The sequence below is a fragment of the Oryx dammah genome, unplaced genomic scaffold (assembly GCF_014754425.2).
Source record: "Oryx dammah isolate SB20612 unplaced genomic scaffold, SCBI_Odam_1.1 HiC_scaffold_13, whole genome shotgun sequence".
NCBI classification, from domain to species: Eukaryota; Metazoa; Chordata; class Mammalia; order Artiodactyla; family Bovidae; genus Oryx; species Oryx dammah.
The window spans coordinates 30165421-30191951 of NW_024070197.1; the positions used below are offsets into that span (position 1 = coordinate 30165421).

Here is a 26531-nt window from a genome sequence, read left to right on the forward strand (position 1 = left end):
GGAGCGTTTCCTTGAGGAGGGGCACAATCAGAATTCCCACAGACAAGAGATATCAAAACGACTTTCGTTCAGAGGGAAAGGGACCGCTAGAGTAAAGGCAGGGAAACGTGACTGCCAGTCATTCCAAAAACTCCTCCTTGTTTTCAGGGATCGATTTCCTGGGTTCACCTTCATCCCCATATTGTCTCTGGTCTGAGGGTCTCCGTGAGCCCCCCGTCCTACTCAGCAAAGGTCCCCGTTTTGAAATGCACACCTGATTGCGGCACTCATCTTAAGGACACCCTCAACCTCATCCCAGGTCTTTCCCAGTCCTCAGCTCTTTCTAAAATCGAGGTCAGTTATTTATCCATTGGACAAACATTTAAAGAACGTCTGCTGGTCCGCGTGCTGGGGACTGGGAGAGCACTCTCGGGCCCCAGGTGCAGATGGAGCTGCAGGTACGTGTCCTGGAAGTTCCGAAACGCAGTGAGCCGTGCCGGGGCAGACAGAGGCAAGTCCAGGCAACTGCCCAGCCTAAGGGGCAGGCTTCTCGGAGGAAATGATGCCTGGCTTGATCTCATTCGGATCTTCAGTGCTCCAGCCTTATCCTGCGGTGCCCAGCACCCTCCCGGCTCGCACATGTGCTCCCTTCTCGGTGTCGTTGTTGGAGGCGCTCGGTATATTCCCGGGTCCGCGTGGAGAGCGCACAGCGGCCACCGTCCCACCCACACCCCAGGTGAAGCACGGGCTGCGCCGCGTGTCCCTCGCGTTCCTCCGTCACCACGCCACGCCCCCTTCCCGTTCCCCGGAAGTGCGCCGTAGGAGAGGAAGTGCATGCCTACGGTCGCCGGCCGCGGTTCCGCGATGGTGGGCAGCGGCGGGATGGGGGGCGGTCTCCTAGAGAACGCTAACCCCCTCATCTACGAACGTTCTGGGGACCGGCCAGTGACCGCCGGCGAGGAGGACGAGCAGGTTCCAGACAGCATCGACGCGCGCGAGATCTTCGATATCCGCCGCTGCCGGGCGCGGGGGTGGGGGGCGGTTTTCGTGGGCATGGGATGCGGGGGATGAAGGGACGTTGTGTAGTCGGTGGAGCTGTGTTAGGGCCGGGCCTTTCGGCGGAGGGTTCTCAGTGGGCAAAGGCACAGAGTCCTCTTTCCTTCACTTGGCACATTTGATTCGCTCCATCAATGACCCGGAGCATCCCCTGACGCTAGAAGAGTTGAACGTAGTAGAGCAAGTCCGGGTTCAGGTGAGTCACTCCCAGCGTCCAGGGTAGCGACTTGTTTGGGAGAGTCAGAATAGCTCAGCTGTGCACCAAGGGGCTGGTGGGCTATCAGGTCATGGACTGCTCCCTCAGTGGCTCTTTGGAACATTTGCACACCCATTTTATGGATGAGGAAACTGAGGCCCATACTTGTTAGACTTGTTTGAAGCAACATACTAAAAAGAGGGGCTCAGGACTGAACGGGTCATGACTCCTAACATCCCTCTCCCCAACCAGGTGAGCGACCCCGAGAGCACAGTGGCTGTGGCCTTCACACCCACCATTCCACACTGCAGTATGGCCACCCTTATTGGCCTGTCCATCAAAGTCAAGCTTCTGCGATCCCTTCCCCAGCGTTTCAAGGTGAGTTTGAACTTAGCCCTGGGGGTGGGGCAGCTGTGAGTGTTTGTCACTGAGGAGGATGGGAGCATGAGTCTGGACATCATAGAGATCTGGAAGGAACTTGGCTAACAGAGATGAAATTGGGAGGAGGTTTTCCAACTGGATAAGACAAGAATAAAGACCCACGCTGGAAAGTGAAGAAAAGTAGTGAGGTGTGTGGCAGTTTGGGCAGTAGGGAGCCACAGATACCTTTGGAGCAGGGGTGGAGGGTGCAGACAGGTCTTTAAGTCAGTAGCCATTGACCAGACATTTGGGGTAGTGATGAACTGGCAGTGAGTGGATTTGGAAGGCCAGAGTCCAAAAGCATAATTAGGAAGTAGGACCAACTGGAGGGAGTTAGTGAGGAGAAGGGGGTAGACAGGTGTGTGGGTGCTCAGGCCCACCTCTCTCCCTCCCAGATGGATGTGCACATTACACCAGGGACCCACGCCTCAGAACATGCAGGTAAGTGTGGGCTGGTATTGAAGCATTAGCCCCGAGGCTTCCCCCTTGCCATGATGGTTTCTAGGGCAAGATTGAGGGTGTGGCACTAGGCAGATGCTTTAGGTGGCAGCCTAAAGCAAAGTTGGCCTGACTTGAGTCTCCTGTGTTTACCATGTTCTTTCACTCCTGCCTTCTCTCTCTTCTAAGTATATAGGACCAGGGTGTGCCAGGCTTTATAGTGTAACAGGCAGACAAGAGTGGCCAGGTGGGAAGGGGTCACAAGAAGGTGGGGGAGGTGTGGGCTCAGATGGTTGGGGTAGCCAGATCAAGACTTGGAATCCTGGGAAGGTGACAGGAGGGCTTTGTTGGGAGTTGGGGGGGTTAGATATATTTCACCACTCTTTTCTTTCCACCTAGTGAACAAGCAGCTTGCGGATAAAGAGCGGGTGGCAGCCGCCCTAGAGAACACCCACCTGCTTGAGGTTGTGAACCAGTGTTTATCAGCCCGGTCTTGAGCCTGGAATTTGCTCCCAGCCCCATGCAGGGCTCATGGCCTTGTTTTCTTGAATCGCTGACAATAAGAAACTAACATTTTGCATTTTGTAATAAACCTTTAATTTATATTCATTTCCCAGGGTGCCTGAGAGTCTTTCATCTCTGTGGGGTCACTCCTGATTTGGAATGGGGGTGGTAGTGAGTGCCTAAACAGGATGAGTCAAGGAAGTTTGGTTCATTTAAAAAATTTCTCCCAATGATTTGATTGGGAAAAGTTGCAAGTATGCCAAAAAATTGAAAGAATAAGGTAGCACACAGTCTTGTATACCCACCACCTAGATTTAACAGTTCTTAACATGTCACAACACTGGCTTTATTTATATGTGTGGAGAATATAAATATACTTGACAGTAAACTGCAGACATACGACCCTTCACTTCTAAGTACTTCATCCTGTGTCTCCTAAGATTAAGCCTGTAACCACAGTACTGTTATCTGGTCCCAAAGCAGACAATTCCCTGACACTAATATCTAATATCCAGTCATATATGAATTTCCCCACAATGTCATTCATAATTGTTTAATCAGGCTCCAGTCAAGTTCCATGTATTGCATTTGGTTGTCATCTCTTTAGCCTCGTCTAGAACTATTTCCCCATCTCCCCACCTTTTAATCTTTCTTGACACTATTTTGAAAAAGTTGTCCTGGAGAAGTCCTACAGTCTGATTTCTTCCTTTGCTGTGTTTCCTATAAACTAGAAATTGGTTGAGTTCAGGTTAGAGCCTATTAATGAGAACCTTGCCCAGGACTGTTCTATGAATCCTTAGTATCCAGCAGTAGCTGTGTGATGCCAGCTTGTCTCCATCCTCGGTGATGCTCAGTCTGGTCCCCTGGTCAGGGCAGTGACAGCAGATTTCTCTGTTGAAAGCCACCTGAAGCACTGTCTCCACCAGCATCCTCCGATTGTGTCACCCCAAGTGCTCAGGTCTGGGCCCTCTGCCTCCCCCAGCACAGCTGGTCACCAGGATAGGCTGGGGGGCTTAGACCTTGGATCAGCCAGTCAGAAGTCATAATGTGATTCCCTGCCTCCATTTCTTTGAGGAAAAATTCAGTTATTAAGACTTGCCAGTCCATCCTGGTGGGCAGAGCCTTCCAGAGGCCTCAGCAAGGAGCCTGGGCCCTTGGCAAATCTGTTCCTGGGGGACTTCTGATGATACCGAGCCTGTCCTGAGAGTGGGCATTGGCAGAAGCCTTGATATATAAGTACCTAGATGGCCAATTCTTGAGCCAGCCCTGTGTGGCATTCTTTCTTATCTCTATTTTGCAGGTGAGGAAAGAAGCTTCCAGAATAAGTAAGTGATTCCCAAAGACCTCCAGTTAGAGTAGAGGAACCTAAGTTCAGCAGGTACTGCTCAGCTGGCAGGGGGCGCTGTTGCATGGCTGGAGGGGCCTATGCTGTGCTAAGTCACTTCAGTCCTGTCCCACTCTGTGTGACCCCATGGACTATAGTCCACCAGGTTCCTCTGTCCATGGGATTCTCCAGGAAAGAATACTGGAGTGGGTTGCCATGCCCTCCTCCAGGGGATCTTCCCGACCCAGGGATCGAACCCTCTCCTCAAGTCTCCTGAATTGGCACGCAGGTTCTCTACCACCAATGTCACCTGGTTTCCAGGCAGGAGTGGCTTTGCCACCCAGTGACCAAAATCTGGCTGCTCAGAGAGGTGGAGCCATCAGTCCACGTCACCCAGTTTCTTCATGTGTGATGTGGGAAGTGGTGACAACAGCTTAGGACTGCTCTGAGGGGATTGCAAGTGGATCTAGGACCATTTCAAGTGACCTTCCAGGCAGAGTACCCACCCTCCCATTTCCACAGATGAGACAGCTCAGTGCTCCAAGAGAGGCGGGTGACCAACCACCCAGGGTCCCTCAGGCCCCAAGGAGGCTTCCCAACCACCAGTACCCAGCTGTAGATTTCACTGCCTGTGTACCTCTGCAGTGACAGCCTGGATCTGTCTAAGATCTGTGGTGTCTCTGTTCAGCTGGGGGTTGGGGGGTCACAGGGGAGACAGGTGTCACTGAGTCATTCAGCTGGCCCTCCTGGCAGCCAGGCCACAGTGGATGAGGGACACCAAGCTGCTCTCAGCCAGCCAGCCGGCATATCAGATATCCCCTTTTCAGTTTTGACTCATCTGGGCTTGGCCCCCAGCTGCCTGCAGTGACACCATTTGTGAATACTGGACTAGTGCCTGAGTAACTTTCTGGAATCCCAGCTGCTATCTGCGAACATGGGGATGGGGGGTGGGGTGGGGGGGTGAGGGGGGGGAATGAAGTTTCAGGTCCCTGAAGCCCTCCGCCAGGTGTGTCTGGCTGTGCTGTTTCCGGCCTATGACTTCTCAGGCCTCGGTTACCATGTCTACAAAATGGGAACAACAAATCAGCTAAGTGAGACCAACCCAGGGATTAGAGGACACATATGAACATGCCCAGGTCTGTCCATTTTTGCTCATTATCCTGCCCAAAGCACAAAGGCCTGGCATACACTTAGGTACTTAGTACAGGTCAGTGGAATGAATGAATGAATTGGGCCTTAGAACAGAACAAAGGAACTGGGGCATGAGAGCTGTGGTGTGAGGAGGGGTGGGGACACTGAAATCCAGCCAAGTTCCCTTTGCAGCATTTTGCTACCCGAGGAAGGGAAAGGGCATAGGGTCCCACAGAGAACACGTGGGTAGTGGGGAGAGGGGAGAAGTATCTGTACCTGCCGCTGTCCTGGGCAGACCACTGTTGTGGACAGAACAGAGCAGGAGAGCAGCAGCCGGAGAGGGCCCACAGAGCCACTCAGCCTGTCCTGTCCAACCAAGGGCGATGACAAAAGTGTGCATACTGAGATATCGATATTACTATATGCCAGACACATGCCAACCAGTTTACCTCTGAATTTCATGTTATTTATACCTTTTTTTTTTCTTTTTTGGCTGCACCATATAGCGGGTGGGATCTTAGTTCCCCAACCAGGGATTGAAACTGTACCCCCTGCATTGGAAGCATGGTCTTAACCACTGGACCACCAGGGAAGTCCTCAGATTATTCATATCTTATAACCACTGTCATGTAGGCATTATTCCTGTTCTACACAGGAGGGAACTGAGGCTCAGCCAAACTAAATGGGCAGAGGTGAAACAGCTAGCAAGGTGCAGAGCTGGGATTTGAAGGCCAGGCTCTCCTGAGAGTGTTCTTGCCTTGGTCTGTTCCTCTTAGGCAGCCGAGCTCAGCCCAGAGAACTGAGATGACAGAGAATTGGGGGTGTTTCAAGGGCATGTCCTGGTATGGTTCCTGGGGCCCCTGGCCATACTGATGCATGTTGGGGAATGCTTGGGGCCTGAGTGGCCTAGTGTGGATGCAGTTCCCTTGGCAATGAGGAAACATTGCTGAGGTCAAGAGCTTAGATTATCAGAGGGGAAACCCAGCCCTAATTCCTTACATGACCACAGCTACCCCCCCAACACCCACCCTCTGTTGGACATCCAGGGGCTCTTGTCAGCAGCAAGGTCATGTGTAAGGTGGTTAGGAGGGGCAGTGAGCAGCCCAGCTGGGATTCCAGATGGAAAGTGGTTTGCTGGCTCTTAGGACTTCTGTTGTTTGTTTGTTTTGTTTTGGCTACACTGCATGGCATGGTGGGATCTTAGTTCCCTGACCAAAGATCAAACCCATGCCCCCTGCATTGGAAGTGCAGAGTCTTAACCACTGGACCACCAGGGAAGTCCCAAGACTTTTGTTCTTTGACAGGAGGCTCAACCCATGACTCCGTCTTCCCACTGGACCTGGTCCAGGAAGCTAGAGGCAACATAGGGTTGCCCAGTCCTCCAAGACCCCCCAAGCCATGTGAAGGACACAGATGGATAGACCACCCCTCAGTTCAGGCCTTGCTTGCTTTGAGGACATCAAGAACTAGAGGGGCCTGCGTGAACTCTCTCACACTTACCTAACCAGGCCCTGCTCATTCCAAGGCCATTTCAGATGTTGCCAAGGAAACTGATGCAGCAGCCAGAGAGCCCTGACCCCGGTCTCCATGACAACCTACAGCAGCCCACTAAGATCCATCCATTTGTGATGTCACCTGAGCCCTGAATGGGTGCCCCCCACCTCCATCACACCCCTCGCAATCAAATGTCAGTCTAATAGGAGGTCCCCGCCTCAAAGTACCTCACAGCTTGCCTGCCCCCTGTCCTCACACACCCCAAACATGAGCAAGGCAATAATAGAGGGGCTGGGATAGAATAAAAGAAGCTGGGAGAGAGGCAAAACCTAGGAGCCTGGGGACAGATTTAGGACTAGAAACCAAGTCTCTCCATTACATCTCCCCCCCTCTGTGCCCCAGCATCCTCCCTGGGTCTGAGGAGGGGCTGATCTCTGGGTAGTGGTGGCACCAAATGGTGGCTATCCCATTCCCAACCGCCTGACCCCATCCATGTGTGCCTGCACACTCAGTTGCTAAGTCGTGTCCGACTCTTTGCAACCTCATGGACTGCAGCCTGCTAGGCTCCTCTGTCCATGAGATTTCCCAGGGAAGAATACTGGAGCAGGTTACCATTTCCTTCTTCCCAATCCCTAGGGTTCTTCCCAACCCAGGGACTGAACCTGGTCTCCTGAACTGTCGGTGGATTCTTTACCACTGAGCCACCTGGGAAGCCCAATCCCATCCATGCTCTATGACTATGAACCTCCAGACCCCGAGTGTGCCTTGAATTATAGGCCCAGTCTGAGACTAAAGGGAAGGAAGGAGACATTGAAGACTCAGAGTGACTGGAACCAAACCTGATCCGGTCTAGTCCCACCCCTATCCGCTCCTGCTGGTCTCTGACACCTGCCTGCCAGGATTTCCCTAACTTTGGGCAACCTCCAGGCCAGGAGCCCAATGAGCAGGTATTTTTAGCAGAGTTGCTGGCAGCTGCCTGGAGGGTGCTGAGAGGGAGGTGGTGCTGAGCCCATCCTTCTCCTTCTCTGGGCCCACATTCCCTCTGCAAGGTTCAAGCTTGGACCTCTACCTGCCCCACACTGCCAGCGGGCCTCCCTTCCCCACCTCTTCCCCACAGGCCTCTACGGGGCCCCTTGGGGCTCAGGTGTCACTAACCCTCATCTCGAAGGGCAGGCTCATCAGGTAGAATCGTCAACTCCCAAGGGCAGGGATGAGAGTGGGCAGGACCTGGGGTTGAGGTTAGAAGCTTGGATTTAGGGCCCCCAAATAAATGGGTGTCATGGGCAGTGAAGGGTGAAGTCTGTGGACCTGTAACTGGTCTGCTTGCTTGGGCAACAGGCCAGGACTGGGAGAGAGGGAAGGGAGAAATCACTTTTAAAGGGCCAGACCTAAGTCTTCCCTAGTGGGGACTTGGCCCACTGGGCTGATGGGGCTTCTTCCCGCCTTGCCCGCCCCCCAGCCCGTGATGGCACTCTCCACCTCTGTCCCCCTCCTCCTCGTACCATTCACATACGCCCTCTCCTTCTTCTTCTTTACCTGCCCTCCACCCACCCCCAATTCTCTCTCTCTCTCTCTCTCTCTCTCTCACACACACACACACACACACACACACACACAAACTCAGACTGGGCTTTTGTCTGCGGGGGGTCTGCCCCAGCCCCGCCCTAGAGAGTGAGGCGAGGGCTGGGTGGGTGTGAAGTCCTAGGAGGAGGGTGGGGGATTCCCCTCGGGGGAGGGAGACGGACACGTCAGCCCCCGCATCGCGCAGACGGGGGCGAGCGCGGGGGTGGGGGTAGGGGTGGGGGCGGGGGCGGGCAGAGGCTTAAATAGGCGACTCTGGCGCCTGAGCCCAGTACGGACTGAGAAGGCGGCGGCTGCGACTGGTCGAGTGTTCGCGCCTGGGTCTACGGGTGGACTGTATCCGAGCCTGGTACCTACCTAGTCCTCACCGTGTCTGAGTGGGTGAGTGTCCTGGCAGAGCGGGGTGGGGGTGGTCTCACTGTCTGGGATGGACGAGCCAAGAGGGTGGGTCACTTGTCAGGGCGCAGAGACCTTCCGCGGCAGGTCCTATACCCCGAGCATCTTTCCTGACCCGTGGTCAGGCAGGCGTGTCCCGGGTCCAGCCTCCTACTCCATGTCCACCGCGGCTTACGCGGCCATCCGGATTCCCGTTCCCCAGACGGCGTCCGACGGGATGACTCTGAACGGCGGCGGCAGCGGAGCCAACGGGAACCGCGGCGGGGGCCGGGAACGCGATCGCCGTCGGGGCAGCACACCTTGGGGCCCCGCACTCCCGCTGCACCGCCGGAGCATGCCGGTGGACGAGCGCGACCTGCAGGCGGCGCTGTCTCCGGGCGCTCTGACAACGGCCGAAGCCGGGACAGGGGCCCAGGGTCCGAGGCTGGACTGGCCCGAGGGCTCCTCCGACTCGCTCAGCTCGGGAGGAAGCGATTCAGACGAGAGCGTTTACAAGGTGCTGCTGCTGGGGGCGCCTGGCGTGGGCAAGAGCGCTCTGGCGCGCATCTTCGGAGGTGTAGAGGACGGGCCTGAAGCGGAAGCCGCAGGTGAGGGACTGGGAGGGACTGTTCGAGGGAGGGGCGAACACAGGATTAGAACTGGGGGCTGCAGGACTGGGGATCAGGATTAAAAGCAGCAAGTACCAACGGAATTCTGAAGGTGCTTTGAGAATCGCGTCTGCCTCCCCCTTTCACAGATGGGGAAACTAAGGGGGAAGGTACCCTAGCCTTTAGTAGGGAAAGAAGTGCTTGCAGTAGAAGACCCAGGGCATATGTTTAATTGTTCTGTAGTGTGAGGACAGGATAGCCCTCCCTGCCAAGACCGGGGAGAACACAACCAGGAGAGTCTAGGAGAGGAGTCCTAGGTAACCAAGGTCCCCAGGGGCTGTCTTTTCTAACTCGGGCCACTGTGATCAAAACTATCCTGGGTCTCAGGGAACAGAAGGGCAGGGAGCCCAGGAATGGCCACCCAGGACATTGCTAGCTTGGGGAAGGGGTAGCTAGGTGGGGGCCTGGCACATCATGCCCTTTCCCCGCTCCCCCATTTCTCAGCCCTGTCATTTCTGTTACTATATAGCATCTATCAGTGGAGGAGAAGGTTGGGGGGCTTTGGGGAGGAGTTGAAGGGTGTGGCCAGAATAGGACACCTGATGCATTGGTGGGGAGCGGGTTGTGGCAGCCAACAACTAACCTGACTGCTGGTCTCCTGCCCAGGGCACACATATGACCGCTCCATCATGGTGGACGGAGAAGAGGCGTCACTCATGGTCTATGACATTTGGGAGCAGGTAGGATGCAGGCTGAGACCCAGGGCTGGGTGAGGGGGTGAGCTGGGGGTAGGGACCTGCTGGGAATGACAGCGCTGTAGCTGGGGCGTGAGGACTATTGGGTAAATGTGTGTCTGTGTCCCCTAGGATGGGGGTCGCTGGCTACCCGGCCACTGCCTGGCCATGGGAGATGCATATGTCATTGTGTACTCAGTGACTGACAAGGGAAGCTTCGAGAAGGCCTCAGAGCTGCGGGTCCAGCTGCGGCGGGCGCGGCAGACCGACGACGTGCCCATCATCCTAGTGGGCAACAAGAGCGACCTGGTGCGCTCTCGCGAGGTCTCCTTGGACGGTGAGCAGGGAGCTGGGTCGGAAAGGGAGGGAGATCCTGGCTGCACTGTGGTCCACTCAGTCTTGACTCAGCTCGAGTCCCTGGGGATCATCAGTGGCTAAAAATGTCTAGGAAGAAAACTCAGGGAGATGGGGGAGAGCTTCTGCCCTCCCACAGGTCTCCCAAGTCCTGAGTGCTGGGGAAGGGACCAGACGCACTAGAGGAGATAAAAGCTGCTAGACCATCTCAGAGCCCTCCTTTTTTGTCCTCTTTGTCCCTGGCCTGGCTGATGAGGGGTGAGGAGAGTTCAGGGACTCAGGCCAGGAGGCCAGAGCCTGGATTCCAGGTCCAGTCCAGTCTCTGCATAGTCTTGCCCCTGGGGAGAACCCCTCCCCCCACATTGGGCTCAGCATCCTCTGTGACCCCCAGACCTGAACCCCACAGAAGAACCAGCAGTGACTTGATGATGTCCTCCCCCCATTCCACCCATCATTCATCATGATATAACGGCAAGCCATAAAACACCGTGCTGTCCAACAAAGTTGTCGTTTTTCTGCGTTGACTACTACAGCACTACCATTTAAATATCAAACTTCAAATTATTTCGATAAATGAGTCTCCTTTTGTGGGCTTCTGTGAGCTCCTTAAACATGGGCAAGCTCTGCAGCTGGGTGACCCAGTGATGCCTGGGCCCCTCCGTACACGAGCCAGGGTTCATTGTGTTCCTGGGGAGGATCCAGGACTCCCTTCCCCTTCCCCACAGATAGCTGCCAAGGGGTGGCCAGGGTTGGAGTGGGCTTCTCACCCACTCACCTTTTGCTTACTGATGTGTGCCTGTCCCCCACCCTCCACCCCTGCCACACATACCAGAGGGCCGGGCCTGCGCGGTTGTCTTTGACTGCAAGTTCATCGAGACGTCGGCTGCGCTGCACCACAACGTCCAGGCGCTGTTCGAGGGTGTCGTGCGTCAGATACGCCTGCGCAGGGACAGCAAAGAGGCCAACGCGCGTCGGCAAGCAGGTACCCGGCGGCGAGAGAGCCTGGGCAAGAAGGCGAAGCGCTTCCTGGGCCGCATCGTCGCTCGAAACAGCCGCAAGATGGCCATGCGTGCCAAGTCCAAGTCCTGCCATGACCTGTCTGTGCTCTAGACCCTGGGGCACTCGCTGTATTGTGCAGACGGATGGGCTGATTGGTGGGCTGGCCCAGCCAACCGCCCAAGGTGCCTCAGAGCTGGCTCAGACTCTGGGTGTCCCCCACCTCACAGTCATGGACAGACAAACAGACAGTGCTGCCCAGGGAGGTGGCTCCCAGTGGCCCTCAAGGGCTGGGCCCACCGAGATGCCTGTGCCGGCCCGTGTGCATCCCAAGCAGCAGGCTGACCCCAGCCAGCCCTTGGGGACAAGCCTGTGAGTGGGGAGAGGACTCTGCCTTTCCCTGCACCCTGGTATGCATGCCCTGGAGGGAGGCTGTTCAGTGCAGTGGCTATTTGTTTACATGCAGATTTTTGTAATAAAGACTATTTCCCGATAGGCCAGGGCTGGTGACTCTGTGTTTCCTTTGATTCTGGGGACTGTAGGAACAGGAAAGTTTCCTTAAGTTCAGGAAGGGGGCTCACTGCCCCACCTCAGTCTGTGGCCTTAACTATTCTGTTTGTGCCCAGCTGTGTCCAAGGGGCAGGTGTGGATTGTGGTCTGGTTGCAGGGGTAACAGGGTGGGGGGTGGGGGCCCAAGCATCAGGAAGAGACATGAATCTCACCCAACCTGTTATTCAGATTCTTCTGTACTGGGGCCTGGCATTGCCCAGCTGATCAAGGGTTCAATCACTGCAAATCCGCACCAGTATCCTTGCCTGGAGAATCCCATGGACAGAGGAGCCTGGTGGGCTACAGTCCATGGGGTTGCAAAGATTTGGACATTACTGAGCGACTAACACATACTGTATGTAAAGGAAATTGAGGCTGCCCGAGAGACCACATTCTGCCCCTGGGTGTCATGTCCAAACAAGATTCCTGGGTCTGGCTCCTGGGTGGTTGTCTCTGCCCTGCTCCCTCCTGAGGGGCTGGAAAGCTGCTAAGGTAGTGTGACTATGGAAGACTTCCGAGACTCCCTGGCTGGAGAAGGAGGCAGCTGGTTTGTTAACGCTGGGGTGAGGAAGGCACAGGGCCGCCTGAGTGGCTCAGTGGTAATGAATCTGCCTGAAATGCAGGAGCTACAGGAGATGCCAGTTTGATCCCTGGGTGGGGAAGATCCCCTGGAGGAGAGCATGGCAACCCACTCCAGTATTCTTGCCTGGAGAATCCCATGAACAGAGGAACCTGACGGGCTACAGTTTACAGGGTCACAAAGGTCAAACACGACTGAAGTGACTTAGCACACACGCATGTACAAGGAAGGCATGCTCAGAGGGACTTGACTCCGTGTGGCTCCCCACCTCCTGGCGGAGGCTGGCTTGCTAGGCAGGAAGTGGTGGGGGGACAGGGAGGGCCATTCTCCCCACGGAGTGGCCACGCCAGAGGACTCCATGCTCGGCATTGCCTAATGTAGGAGCAGGTCCCTGGGGCCCTCCTTGCCTGGAACGAGAGGCCTTGCATTCTTGTGTAAACGTGTGCATCTTTGCTGATAACTGGAGGTGTGTATCTCCCCACCGCCCGCACCTGGGAAGGGGAGCCTTCTGGGCACAGGTGCCTGCTTGGATTTACCATCATGGTTTCAGGAGTGAGCATTCCCATTCAACAGTGGCAGATGGGGGACGAAGCACTTACCTGGGGCCCCACGGGCAGAAGTGGCTGAGAGGGGACTGGAAGCCCAGAGGCAGGCAGGGGCAAGGCTGGGGATGGTTTCTGAGAAGGTTCCAGGCCAGGATCCAGATATTTCTATATTAGTCCATTTTTTCAGGGCTCCTGGGAGCCCTCAGAACTCGGTTAGAACGCTGACTGCGGTTGTTCAATAGGAGGGGGAGGTTTGAAGGCCGTTCCTCAGGTGTGTGACCCCCGTGACTAACCCACATGCCCCCCAGGGCGGCTCAGAGCTGCAGCCCCACTCCCAGTCTCAGTGTACTTCACCAAAGCAAAGGCGGGCATGGTTTCCTCAGAGCAGGTGAAGGTGCTGAGGCTTGAAGAAGATTCCAGACCTTCGGAGCTCTGTCACTTATTGACTATGTGACCCTGGGCAAGTCATTCAACTTCTCTGTGCTCCAGTGTGTGACATGGGCACGATGCCCTTTTCAGAATGGAATGGGTGGAATAATGACGGTATCTGCTTAGAGTAGTGCCAGGCACATAGCTGGAGACCCCTCTCATGTGGTCTTAATACACGTGAGACCTTTCAACATTCCCACGCTGCACTGCTCCGGGCTGGGGTGCCCAAGTGACCTGGAGGCAGGAACTCAGCTTGTGCTGGACAAAGTTGGGGTCAGCTGAGGGGTCCTGATCCAGCCTTCTAGCCTGAGAGAAATTAACCAGATATGCAATGGGAAGGACTCCAGGAAAACCACAGGAGAGATCGGAGACCAAGATCCCTGACCTTTCCCGCCCTCTTCCCACCACTCCACACACTGAGGCCCTAGGAGCTTCTCCTGACTCTTCTAGGCTACACCAGTGGGGGAAGGGTCCCGTCAGCCCTGCAACTCCCTCAAGGTCACCTGAACTGGCTCAAACTCCTCTCTCCTCTCAAAGGCACGAGACAGTTCATTGTCCCAGCCCTGTCTGTGTCCAGGGGCTAGTGTGAGCACCTAGGGAGCCTCAGGGGTTCTCATGCGCTGCTGTCCTCCTACCCCTGCCCACTGGTCACACTGGTGGGTGGTCTGGAGCTCCGAATATCTGGTTCAGGTCATGCACCACTCCCCTATCCTCACATGGCACCTCCAGCTCCTTATCTTAGTTCCACAAGTCAGTTGGGAGCTGCCAGGGCCAGGCAAGGACCAGGTCATTAATTACTGGGTCCCTGAGTCTTGCCCCGGAGGGCCTCCAAGTCTGATGGAACAAGCTGGTGCCCTCCTCGTGTTGATAGAGATAGTGCTATCTCTATGGCATAGGGGCACGGGTAGGAATGAAGTATCACCACAAGAGAGCCCTGAACAAACCTGGGAGCCCAGGGGAAGCTTTCCTGGGAACAAGGACTATTTGAGCTGAGTGCTGAAGCCTGAGCAGGTGATCAGCAGACAGATGGAGTGAGAAGGGCATTCCAGGAAAAAGGAACAGCGTGGACCAAGGTGGAGCTGCAGACACTGGTGCATAAGGGGGAGAAGTGGGAGCAAGTCTGGAGCCACTGGAAAAAGGGTCATGTCCAAATCCAGGGGGCCGAGAAGTATCCACTGAGCTGTGTAGGGGTGGGACAAGCGCCAGGTCGAAGATCTCCCCACCTCCTGGGGTTGGCGGTCATGGATGCCGAGCAGCCTCCAACTTTTCAAAGTCAATGAGTAACTTGAGGGGCTGGGCAGGGTCAGGCCTGCTGCTGTGGGCCCAGGGGTGTTTTCCACTCCTGAGCAAGCGTGGCTGGCCCGCCTACCTGCTCAAGTGTCCGCCCTGCCCTGTTCTACCCAGTTCAGCCTGGCCAGCACTCCTGTAGAAAGACTCCTCTCACCTGGCAGCTGGACCAAGGGAAGCCAGCCTCGGGCATTGGCGGGTGAGGGCCTGGGACCTGGGACCTGGGTTGGTGTCAGGGCTGAGGTGGGGGTTGGTGGCAGGGGAGGGAGAAACCCGCCTTGTCGTCCAGGGAAGACTTCCCGGGAGTGATCGGTGTGGCTGTCCGCGCTCTGCGTGCCCAGCGCCGTGCTGAGAGCTGGAAAACACTGAGGTGAGGGCAGGGGTCCTGCCCTGTGAGGGCTCCATGTCTGCAGGATAACAGTGGGAGCTAGGACAGTCTTGGAGACCCTGAGCCCTGAGTCCTCTGTTTCACAAAGAATTCTCCCGTGGTCAAATCCTCTGTGACCTTGGTCAGCTCTTGCCCTTCAGGCCTTGCCTACGATGTGAGGTGACCACAGGAGGTGGCCCTCAGTGTCATCAGGGTCTTTCTAGCTTCAAACTTTGGTGATTCAGGGAGACTGCTGGGAAATGAGTACTTTGGGATCCACGAACTGGGGAGGCTATGGTGGGAAGGAGACAGAAGTCTGGAGGTGAAGCTCCCTGTGGAGATCCTTGTGGTCACAAGAACCAAGAGATGCAGCGCAGCTGGGCCTGGGGCTCTTGGTGGGCCTGGCCAAGGAGCCAGACACTGCGCTGCAGGCGATGGGGAGCCACAGGCCCCTCAAAGCAGAGGAAGAGGAGGCCAGTCTGTTGTGAAGCCCAGCTATGTGTATGCAGTAGGCTCAGGCCGGGGAGGGAGGGGGTGGGAGGGGAGTGGGCAGCGTCCAAGTGGTGGGGGGCAGGGCTGCTCTGAGAACTGCTGGGGCAGCACAAGACAGGGCACAGGAGGAGGCCTGCCTGCCTGCCCCCTAGTCCAGCTGAAGGAGGAGGGGCCGTTGTGCCCCGTGGGGCCTGGGGAAGCTGCGGCCTGAGACTCAGTGGGAATGGGTGAGGAACACTTTCTAGAGGGAGGGTTATGGGAGGGACCCTCTGCCCACCAACAGGGGCTGGATCCTTACAGGCCCATCCTGATCATGGTCGCTGCCTGGCTCTGGCTACTTTGCTTCTTGGTCCCCCAGGTGAGTCAGGCCCTCTCCTTGCCCTTAGATCCTGGCCTTGGGGGTTGCACCTTCACCTCCTACTCCATCTGGACCAGTTGCACTGACCATGGATGGCAGTGTCTGGGGGATGTGGCTCTAGGCCTGTCATGGGGTTAGGAGGTCAAAGGCCAGGGGGCGGAGGGATAAAGTATGACCAGGCCTAGGGAAGGGATAGAAATTCCCCTTCTCTGTCGGGTCGTAGCACCCATGGGAGGAAGGTACAGCTTGGTGACTTGTTGAGAATCCCTCCACAGGCTCTCCCTAGAGCCCAGCCTGCAGAGCTGTATGTCGAAGTCCCAGAAAACTATGGTGGAAATTTCCCTTTGTACTTGACGAAGGTGAGTCTGAGAGCTGACTGGGTAGGCTGCCCTCCCCAGGTCCTGCTTCCCCTACCTCCAGCCTCCCTTTCTCTTCATTGCTCTGTCTTTCTAGAGAATATGTGGTATAGTGTGAATGGCTAGTAAGATCTTCATCTCAGAAGAAAGTAGAGCTTTAAATGGAAGGAGGGGGACTTCTCTGGCAGTCCAGTAGTTAGGACTCAATGCTGTCACTGCCGGGGCCCCAGGTTCAATCCCTGATCAAGGAGCTAAAAATCCCAGAGGCTGCAGAGCATGGCCCCCAAATTTTAAAACATAAAAATTAATTAGTTAATTAAAAGATGAAGTGATGGAGGAGGGGTTTCAAGTTTCAGAAAGTAAGGCAGAGAGTATAAGGGAGCACCCAACACAGGGGGGAAGAGCTTTGGCTTTGAATGTCCATCCTGTTCCTTAATGGCTTTGTGACCTTGGGCAAGCACAAGCCCTCTCTGAGCCTCAGTTTCCCCATATTAAAAAACAGGGCTATTGGGTGGAAGGGGCATCCCCCAGACTCGCCCCCGGCTCCCTTCACCTCTGTTCTTCCCCCACCAGCTGCCGTTGCCCCGTGAGGAGACTGAGGGCCAGGTTGTGCTGTCAGGAGATGCAGGAGTGGCAGGGGAGGGCCTCTTTGCTGTGGACCCAGAATCTGGCTTCCTGCTGGCGACCAGGGCCCTGGACCGGGAGGAACAGGCAGAGTACCAGCTACAGGTATGGCTGGGCCGGGGGAGGGGGAAGTCGCCTGGGGAGGGCGGGGCTCTGACCACTCCTTCTTGTCAGGTCACCCTGGAGACCGAGGACAGACATGTCCTGTGGGGCCCGCAGCCTGTGCGTGTGCGCGTGAAGGATGAGAATGACCAGGTGCCCCACTTCTCCCAGGCCACCTACAAAGTTCAGCTGAGCCGGGGTACTAGGCCAGGTGAGTGCCCAAAGCAGTGAGCTCACAGCAAGGTCAGGTGGGCACGGATGGGAGAACAGAGGAAACAGATGGCCAGAGAGATGGCATAGGGACAGGGCAACAGGGTCCAAACCGCTCCCCTCCCATTTCTGTCTCATCTGCACCCCCCCACCCAACTGAGGGTCCACAGGTGAGTTCCATCTACTCTAGGCCTCAGTTTACTCATCTGTGCAGTGGGGTGAAGAGTCATGGCACACCTTCAGAGTCCTGATATGATGATGGGTATGGAAGGAAGAACCAGGGAGAGATAGGCGAAGCCTGGGAGGCTCTCCCCATGCCTTCGCCCCTAATGGTAAACTCTCTCCATACTCCCAGGTGTCCCCTTCTTCTTCCTGGAGGCTTCTGATGGGGATGAGCCAGGCACAGCCAACTCGGATCTTCGGTTCCACATCCTGAACCAGGCCCCAGCCCAGCCTGCTTCAGATATGTTCCAGCTGGAACCTCGGCTGGGTGCTCTGGCTCTGAGCCCTGAGGGTGAGCCTGAGCTCAGTGTGAAAAGGGAGGAACGGGAAGAGCTGGGTTTCATCTGAGCTGTAGGATGGGTTGCAGCTCAAGAGATAAAAGAGGAGGAAAGAGTATTGCAGCTGGGGAGGGTAGCAAGGGAAAATCATGTGTGGAGCCAGGACCATGCATGGAGAGTTAAGGAATGGTGTGCCTGGAAGCAGGTGTTTCAGTGGTAATGAATCTGCCTGCAGTGCAGGAGGACCAGGTTTGATCCCTGGATTGGGAAGATCCCCTGGAGAAGGGAATTGCAACCCACTCCAATATTCTTGCCTGGAGAATCCCACAGAGGAGTCTGGTGGGCTACAGTCCATGGGGTCACAAAGAGTTGGACACAACTGATCAACTAAGCATGCACGTGACTGGAAGTGCCTCAACCCTACATTTACAAACCCGGGCCTAAGAGGCAAGGGTAGGAGAGACCTGAGGGGTTGTGGCCCAGAACACTGCTGAGAGACCTTGGGACGGATGGCAAGAGAGACCTGGACCTGGAAGTTCAGACCAAAGAAACAAATTGGGAAGAGAAAAAGAAGTCAATCATACAGCTCTCTCATTCACCCATCTACCACCCAACCACATACATAGTCCATCTACCCAACCATCCATCCACAGGTCCAAATCCCCATCTAGCTACCCTCCCAAGCCTCCATCCATCCATCTAGTCAACTGTCCATGTATCCAACCAGTCATTCACTCATCTCCATATCCACCCATGTGCCCCCTCGTCCTGGCCATCCACAGGTCCACCTTTCATTGTGTGGACAGATGTGCAAGCGGCTCTGCAGACTGCCAAGTCCAGGCTGGGTGCTCACAATGGTACTACAGGTCCCTCTCATCTCCTGGTCAAGAGAGTGTCCTGAACACCTGCCATGTACTTGGCTTTGCTTGGTTCCTTGCTGAGAAGGATGCCCTGGCCCCCTGACCAGCTGACTGCCTTCCCCTTCTAGGGAGCACCAGCCTAGACAAGGCTCTGGAGGGGTACTACCAGCTGTTGGTACAGGTCAAGGACATGGGTGACCAGGCTTCGGGCCACCAGGCCACAGCCACCATAGATGTCTCTATAGTGGAGAACACCTGGGTGCCCCTAGATCCTGTCCTCCTGGCAGAGAATCTCCAAGTCCCATACCCACACCACATTGCCCAGGTGAGTAAATAGCTGTTACAGTGAAATAACTCCGTGGATGGTGCAGCTGGGCCTCAGTCTCATGGAGATTTGGGGTTTGGATCTGGGGCCCAACTTGACCTTGACTCCTGCTCCGCCTTTAACTACGCTCCCCGCTCCTCTGTCCCCATCAGCTTCCATGATGCAATGAGTGTTTAAAAGACCAGGCCCTGAGCTCTGTGCTCTGACCTCACCCCAGGCTTCCTCACAGAACAGCTGCTACCTCCTTGCTGCCATGGGGATTGTCACCTAGGCCAGGAATGTCTCAGGCCTCCTCGAGGAATGCCCTGGGGTCAGGCTCAGTCCCAGAGGGCAGAGAATAAAACAATCTGGTCATTCAGACACTTTGGGCAGGATCCAGGCTTGAACCAGGGCAAGGCCACCAGAGAGTTGCTACAACAACCTCTCTGAACAAAAGGACCCTACCTGGACTCCCGAGAGGACAGTCACTTGCTTGGAGTCACATGGCAGTTGGGGCGCAGGCTCCCTAAACCGTGAACAGTTGGAACAGAAGGGATGACATGGGCTATTCCTGCTCCTCATTCTGTGTCCCCTCCCAGGTCCACTGGAATGGGGGGAATGTACATTATCACCTGGAGAGCCAGCCCCAGGGACCCTTTGACGTGGACACAGAGGGGAGACTCTATGTGACCCAGGAGCTGGACCGAGAAGCCCAGGCTGAGGTGAGATGAAAGGGGAGCCAGGACAGGCTGAGGGGTGTTTGGTCCCTGGTCAGGGGGCTTCTGGGGGTGTCACATCCTTCACAGGCACTGAGGCAGAAGAATTGGAGTGGTCTGCCAGAAGAGAAGACCCTGGTCTTCACCCGAAGCCCTCCCGCTGCCCACTACAGTACCTGCTCCAGGCGCGGGCTCAGAACACCCACAGCGAGGACTACTCGGAACCACTGGAGCTGCAGGTGGTGGTGACGGATGAGAATGACAATGCACCTGTCTGCCCCCCAAGAGGCCCCACAGTCAGCATCCCGGAGCTCAGCCCCCCAGGTGGGCTATGGGCCCTGTTAGGGGGTTGGGTAGTGGTAAAGTCCCTGTGAACTAAGCCACGTGACTCTCCTGTGCTAGGGGGCCAGCCAGCCCCAGGCCCCTATATCAACGTCCGACCCAACACACACACATACACAAGGAAGAGTGGGGGGTAAGGCCTCCAGGCTTGGCTGTGGTCCCACCCAGGTGGGTGTCATCTTCACAGGCACCAAGGTGGCTAAGATTTCGGCAGAGGACGCCGATGCCCCCAGTTCCCCCAATTCCCATGTTGTGTATCAGCTACTGAGCCCTGAGCCTGAGGAGCCAGCAGAACTGAGAGCCTTCGAGCTGGACTCCACCTCGGGGAGTGTGACCCTGGGGACTGCCCAGCTCCAAGCTGGTCAGAACATCCTGCTTCAGGTGCTGGCCATGGACCTAGGAGGAACAGATGGTGGTAAGTGCCCCAGTAGTGACAGGGGTTCCCTGACCCCTCAGCTCCCACCCTGGCCTCCCAACATGCCCTCCTCTGTCTCAGGCCTCAGCAGCACCTGTGAAATACCAGTCACCATTACAGACATCAATGACCATGCCCCTGAGTTCACCACTTCCCAGGTAAGCGGGCACAGGAAAGGACCCCTTCAGAAGGCAGTAATGGTGGGCTCACGGCCTCTCGCCATCTCTCCAGATTGAGCCCGTAAGTCTCCCTGAGGATGCAGAGCCTGGGACTCTGGTGACCACACTCACGGCCACTGATGCTGACCTCGAGCCTGCCTTCCGCCTCATGGACTTTGCCATCGAGGCAGGGGATGAAGAGGGGACCTTCAGCCTGGACTGGGAGCCAGACTCTGGTCATGTCCAGCTGCGACTCCTCAAGGTAAGGGGCTAGGGGTGGAGAAGGGGTGCACACATACACGCACGCATTCATGCATGAGGGCGCCATGCCTTGGCCCACACAGTGACCCAGGTCCCTCTGGTTCCAGAACCTCAGCTATGAGGCAGTTCCGAGCCACAAGTTGGTGGTGGTGGTGCGGAACGTGGAAGAGCTGGTGGGGCCGGGCCCAGGCCCAGGAGCCACAGCCACTGTGACTGTGCTGGTGGAAAGGGTGGTGCCGCCTCCTCAGCTGGACCAGGAGAGCTATGAGGCCAGCGTGCCCATTAGCACCCCTGCCGGCTCCCTCCTGCTGACCGTCCAGCCATCAGACCCCCTGAGCAGTCCCCTCAGGTAAGCCAGGAGCCCAGCCCCCTACCTAGACTGGACCTCCTCTGTTCCTTGGGGATGACCCCCAGACCTCAGAGGGAACTCACGTTATTTACAACCTGGAAAGTTCCTCAAACCACTGGCCAATATGCAGGTTGTGACTCTTGGGGGCACCAGGGTAGCAGGGAGAAGGGGTGCTGGGAGCCCTTGAGACCTCAGATGATGCCTCCTCATTCCATCCTGTATACCCGGCCTTCTTCCTGCCACCCACCCAGACTGCAGCACTGGGTGCTATTCCCAGGCCTCTAGCTCCATTCTTGGCCCTTTGTGGGCTGAACTGGAAACAGTGGAATTAAGTCTAGAGCCCCACAGGCTCTAGTGTGGTCCCTCTCTCAGCCTCAGTGTCTGTGGTTTAAGCCCTGCCCCACCCCAACAAGTCCCTTAAGCGGGAGACAGATCATGATGCTGCTGCTGCCTTCAAGTCACAGAGGGAATGTGGGACTCAGGCAGGTCACATGGCCCTGGAGTTCTCTGGGCAAGACCCCATATGCCGTCACTGCCTCCCTGCCCATTTTCTTTGGGCCTCAGGTTCTCCCTGGTCAATGACTCCGAGGGCTGGCTCTGCATCAAGGAGATCTCTGGGGAGGTGCACACAGCCCGGCCCCTGCAGGGCGCCCAGCCTGGGGACATGTACACCGTGCTCATAGAGGCCCAGGATGCAGGTATGGCCAGCCTATGGTGGGGACCCCTGCGAGGGTGAGAGAGCCTCAGACAGACAGATGGGCAGGACCAAGCCTCCTCCCCAGGCCCCTTGCTGGCATCTACTCTGCCCCCAGGCAGGAGGGAGGGACAGGGGGCTGGGTACAGTGTCCTTCTCTGAGAATGCCTGGCCTCTGCCCCGCCACCATCATCCTCGCCAGACACTTGTAATCCCCCAACCTCAGCCCTGGGGTGGTTGGGGGGGTGCCTCTTAGGGTGTCAGCCTTAGACACAAACTGGGAGCAGAGGGTTTGGGGCTGGGCGGGAGAGCCCAGGGGCTCTCCCCGGGAGGCATGCCAGGAGGTGAGCTTGGATGAGGTCAGGAGGGGAGGACTCCAAACACCATGTTGACGGGATGAAGAGCTGGCCTGGGGCTGGATGTCAGGTTTCAGCTCTGAGCTGGGCTGTCCTGTGATGCAAGACAGACCAGCAGGGGTGAGCTCATGTACAGTCAGGGCATTTCTGCATTGTTGGGCCCTGGCTCCAGGGGCCGGGGGTGGGGGTGGGGGGTGAGGCAAGCTTTCCATCCAAAAAGGCACAGAAAGGCCTGGCAGGTGTTTGCATGGTGAAGGGGGTGAAGGGCATTGTGAGGAAGAGACTAGCGTGGAGATGCTGGGATGGAGAGGTGGAGGGGGAGGGGAAGGAGGGGCACAAAAGGGGCTCAGCGGAGTGAGAAGATGGACTGTGGGGAAGGGGACCAGCCCAGGGACCCTGAATTCACCCCACCGCCCCACAAGGGGCCGAGCCACCCCAGTACTGCCTCCTCTGCAGATGAACCAACGCTGAGCACCTCTGCGACCCTTGTGATCCACTTCCTGAAGGCCCTTCCTGCCCCAACCCCGACGCTGGCTCCCGTGCCCTCCCGACACCTATGCACACCCCGCCAGGACCATGGCGTGGTTGTCAGTGGCCCCAGGGAGGACCCTGATCGGGCTGGTGGACATGGTCCCTTCGGCTTTGCGCTTGGTCCCAACCCCACGGTGCAGCGGGACTGGCGTCTCCGGGCTCTCAATGGTGAGTGCCGCGGAGAGCGGGGAGGCGGTGGCCAAGGCGGGGGCGGGGCTTTCGGAAGCGATACACCTCTCCCCGTGAGGGTGGGGCCGGGCCTGCGGGGAGCAGCCTGGTGACTCTGATCGCTGCTTATGGTCCCAACAGGGTCCCATGCCTACCTCACCTTGGGTCTGCATTGGGTGGAGCCTCGCGAACACGTAGTCCCCATAGCTGTCAGCCACAATAACCAGATATGGCATATCCAGGTCCGAGGTGAGGCCGGGCTGGGGTGCGGCCAAGGTCAGGGGCATGCAGTTTCTGAGGGAGCCACTGGGACCAAGGGGGAGGGACTGGGCAACATGTCTGCAGGCTCATGTGGACAGCATACCACCTGTGCACACCTGCACATGTGTGGCTGGGCACGCGGAGCCCAGTGCACGCAGGCATATGCACAAAGGAGCTTGCATCCCACCCCCACACCCATGAACACATACACAGGCACAGAAGCACACATACTAGCCAGCTGGGCTGGGCTAAAGGCGCTGAGAAGCTGGGAGCCCTCCCCCACTGCCCTGACCTTCCTCCTCTGCCTGTCCTCAGTGATCGTGTGTCGTTGCAACGTGGAGGGGCAGTGCATGCGCAAGGCGGGCCGCATGAAGGGCATGCCCACGAAGCTGTCGGCGGTGGGCATTCTCGTGGGCACCCTGATAGCAATAGGTAACGGAGGCTGGGCTCCTGCGTGGGGGAGGGCAATGGTAGTCAGAGCCACAGCCTCCAGATAAACAGTGCCCCTGTTCCCATGGTGCCCCCCAGGGCTGAGAAGAAACACCCCCAACTCTCGTAATCATTATGCTCTTGCCTCCTCATACCATGCTGCTGCTGCTGCTGCTAAGTCACTTCAGTGTGTCTGACTCTGTGCACCCCATTCTCACCGATAACAGCATTTACTGTTACACTGTTACACCTTAACTGTGTATCAGCCAAGCACAGGTTTATTGAGTTGAATCCTCCCACAACCTTGCGATGCTGGCATTTCCCCGCTTTTCAAGGTGAGGTCACTGATGCTGAGAGAGGTTAAGTAACTTGGAGTTTACACAGCCAGCGTGTGGCAGAGCTCACTCTTTCCAGCCTAATTCCTTCAGTTCAAGCCTCCCTTTCCATCCCCTTTGTTTCTTTAGTGCCCTAAATATACTTTTTTTCCTGGCTGGTTTTCTTTACTGGTGTTAGGACATTGCTACAATGTGCCTTCCTCTCAGAGGCTATGGGGACAACTCACTGGCTCCCAAACGACCCCTTCTCTGTTCCCCAGAGAAGGGGACCTTGGAGGCTGGGGCGTTCCGGGGCAGCCTCAAGGGGATGGGTGCCTGGTGAGGGCCGGATGAGCCAGTCATGCTCCTTCAGGCACCAGAATTACAGAGTCATATCCAGTTCAGCTTCAGAGATGCTATTTAGGAAACTGCTTCCTCATTAAATCAATTCCAATAGCAAGGAGACCCTAGGGATAGACAGGTCCTACTGCCCTTTCTGAGGGGTGATCTATCCCTGTCTGGCTCCTCAGGCATCTTCCTCATCCTCATCTTCACTCACTTGACCCTGGCGAGGAAGAAGGACCTGGATCAGCCAGTAGACAGTGTGCCCCTGAAGGTGGCAGTTTAAAAGGTCCAGGCAGCCCCTGCTGGGAACTTGGCATCTGGCTGCATCGGAATCCACTGGGAGACGGCCCAGCACTCCAGATCCATGAGGCTGAGACAAGGCAAGAAGCCCCTTCACTTGCCTTAGGAGGGAGGAAACATCACCGGACATGTCTGTGGGGCCTGCACACTGACTCAAGTGCCCGTGGAACCACTTCAGATGGCTCATGTCTGTCCAATAATAAAGCCTCAGAGAACCGGCCTTGGGTTCTCAGGGACCATGTGTCCATGTCCAAGCACCCATTTGCGTGTGCGTCATCCAAGTCCACCTGCCCCTTCATCCCTTCCCCATCTCCTGCTGCACAGAAAGGGTCTCAAGGCTTGAGGAATGAGCCTGGAGTCCCCTGTGGGGAAAGACATGAGATCTTGAGGCTGGAGACCAATGGGTCATTTCTCTGGGCATTCGGAGACCACTGGCTGCAGACTCTGGATGGGTTAACTGTCCAGGCAATGGTTGAGGAGGGTGTCCTTGAGAGTGACATGGACTCACAGGTGCTCTTGGAAGGCAACTTGTGAGCCCATGTCCTGTACTCATGTATGAGGACACTCGCGTCCCTACATGCGAATCACCTGCATGCAGGGGTGGGCAGAAGTCCCAAAGGCTCAGCAGGGGTCTGGGTAGGAATGGTGAGGGCCCCATGCTGCTGGAAAGGAGAGGTGAGGCTGGGGATGGGTCTCTCTGCCCTTGGCCCCAAGGCACCTTTGAGTTTTATACTCAGGCTGATGAGGAGTCTGCAAAAAATCAGAGAATTACTCAGATGGACACCACTGGGGTGAAATAGGAACCCTTGTGGCTCACCTTGCCCCTGCCCCAGGTGAGAACCCTTTCCCCTGGCCTGAGATTAAGCCATGGCCTGGTGCTAAGCCCTGACCCCATCTCCAGGCTGACCTCTCGTCCCTGACACTTTGACTGACCCCAGACACATACTGATCCCCCATGCCTTCATCCCAACGGTCTCTGGGATGGGACTTGTTGTCCCAGGCACCCTGAGCTGATGATGGTAAATCATGGGGAAAGGAGAAAAACAATCTCAGTGGGGCCCAAGCCCTATTTTTAGGAGATAATCTCCTCACTCCAGGCATATTCTGTGGGATGGATGCCAAGCACAGCCAAGAGATATGGGGCAGACATCCTGGAGGGCTTGGGGGAGCCTGGGAAACTCAGCCAGGATCCCCAGCCCAAGGATGGACTCTGAAGCTGATCCTAGCCACTCTGGGCCCATGTCATCCCTCCCTCTCCCACCTCATGGGAGGCTCTGCTGACTAATACAGTCCAAGCAGAGCTTCCTGCCCATCTCCTAGGATCCTCTGCTTGACCTGCACCTACTCAGAAGCCTTCAAGGTACAAAGCTCTTCAAAAGCAGATCTCATTGAATCTTTCCATCAATGTGAGAGGGTGGGTTTATTGGCCCCATTTTTCCAGTGAAGGAATCTGAAGGTCAGGAAAATTAAGGGCTGCAACTGGGAGTCTTAGAAGTAGGGCGGTCAAGGTTTGTGTTACCTCTCCAGCAGTGTCCACAGCCCTCAGCAGGCCTCTGCACCCACGAGATTCCCCCAGAAGGGCTTTAGGAATCAGCCAGGCCAGCAACTTCTTATTAGGTTGGAAAAGTAAATCCCAAAGAGGTGGAGAAGCCTTCCCAAGTTCATCCATTCAAGGGGACGCAGCAGCTGAGCTGGGCCCTGGGAATTAGCTGCTTTCTAGGTCCTGGTTCTGGATAGGTAGATAGGTTGATAGGTGGGTGAGTGGATGAATGGATGGGTGGATGGGAGGGTGGGCCGAAGATGAATGGGTAGACAGGCAGATAGACAGATGGGTGTGTGAATAAGTGGTTGACTATATCGGTTGGTAAGCAGGTAGGTGGAGCCCCCACAAAGGAAAGGGTGGATGACAGGACACCAGGGCTCAAGAGGGCATCTGCCTCAATACGAGCTCTCAAGCCTCTAGACCTCAGAGCACTTTCTGACTGTGGGGCTGACAACAGGGTCCACAACCCCAACAACACGGGTTCCATTTTCCGGAGCACCTGTAGACATAAGTCTCTCCTGCCATTCTCAGCTCCTTCTATAGAGGGAAGGGCGGGGCGTGGAGGGGCGTGGCTTCCCCTGGCTCTCTGAGGGAGA

At 56.4% G+C, this 26531-nt stretch overlaps 3 protein-coding genes across 4 annotated transcripts; all 3 read left to right on the top strand.

Moving 5' to 3' along the window:
- Window positions 1-781: 781 nt before the first annotated feature.
- On the top strand, window positions 782-2700 carry CIAO2B (cytosolic iron-sulfur assembly component 2B). Its single transcript, XM_040253422.1, has 5 exons — window positions 782-985; window positions 1152-1231; window positions 1484-1609; window positions 2047-2092; window positions 2489-2700. The coding sequence occupies exons 1-5, from the start codon at window positions 814-816 to the stop codon at window positions 2584-2586; spliced, it is 522 nt and encodes a 173-aa protein (XP_040109356.1). The 5' UTR covers window positions 782-813; the 3' UTR covers window positions 2587-2700.
- Window positions 2701-8380: 5680 nt separating this feature from the next.
- On the top strand, window positions 8381-11692 carry RRAD (RRAD, Ras related glycolysis inhibitor and calcium channel regulator). Its single transcript, XM_040253424.1, has 5 exons — window positions 8381-8504; window positions 8722-9106; window positions 9773-9846; window positions 9973-10177; window positions 11027-11692. The coding sequence occupies exons 2-5, from the start codon at window positions 8737-8739 to the stop codon at window positions 11302-11304; spliced, it is 927 nt and encodes a 308-aa protein (XP_040109358.1). The 5' UTR covers window positions 8381-8504; window positions 8722-8736; the 3' UTR covers window positions 11305-11692.
- A 2961-nt stretch (window positions 11693-14653) lies between these two features.
- On the top strand, window positions 14654-24641 carry CDH16 (cadherin 16). 2 transcript variants are annotated; one of them, XM_040253425.1, is made up of 18 exons: window positions 14658-14779; window positions 15740-15797; window positions 16073-16156; window positions 16727-16882; window positions 16952-17090; window positions 17445-17603; window positions 18578-18774; window positions 19353-19475; window positions 19643-19793; window positions 19999-20226; window positions 20308-20384; window positions 20458-20646; window positions 20753-20994; window positions 21559-21692; window positions 22501-22743; window positions 22885-22992; window positions 23320-23436; window positions 24278-24641. In XM_040253425.1, the coding sequence occupies exons 2-18, from the start codon at window positions 15753-15755 to the stop codon at window positions 24373-24375; spliced, it is 2490 nt and encodes an 829-aa protein (XP_040109359.1). In that variant the 5' UTR covers window positions 14658-14779; window positions 15740-15752; the 3' UTR covers window positions 24376-24641. The 2 variants fall into 2 exon arrangements, with proteins under 2 accessions (XP_040109361.1, XP_040109359.1); XM_040253427.1 differs by lacking the exon at window positions 22885-22992 and having other exon boundaries at window positions 14654-14779.
- Window positions 24642-26531: the final 1890 nt, after the last annotated feature.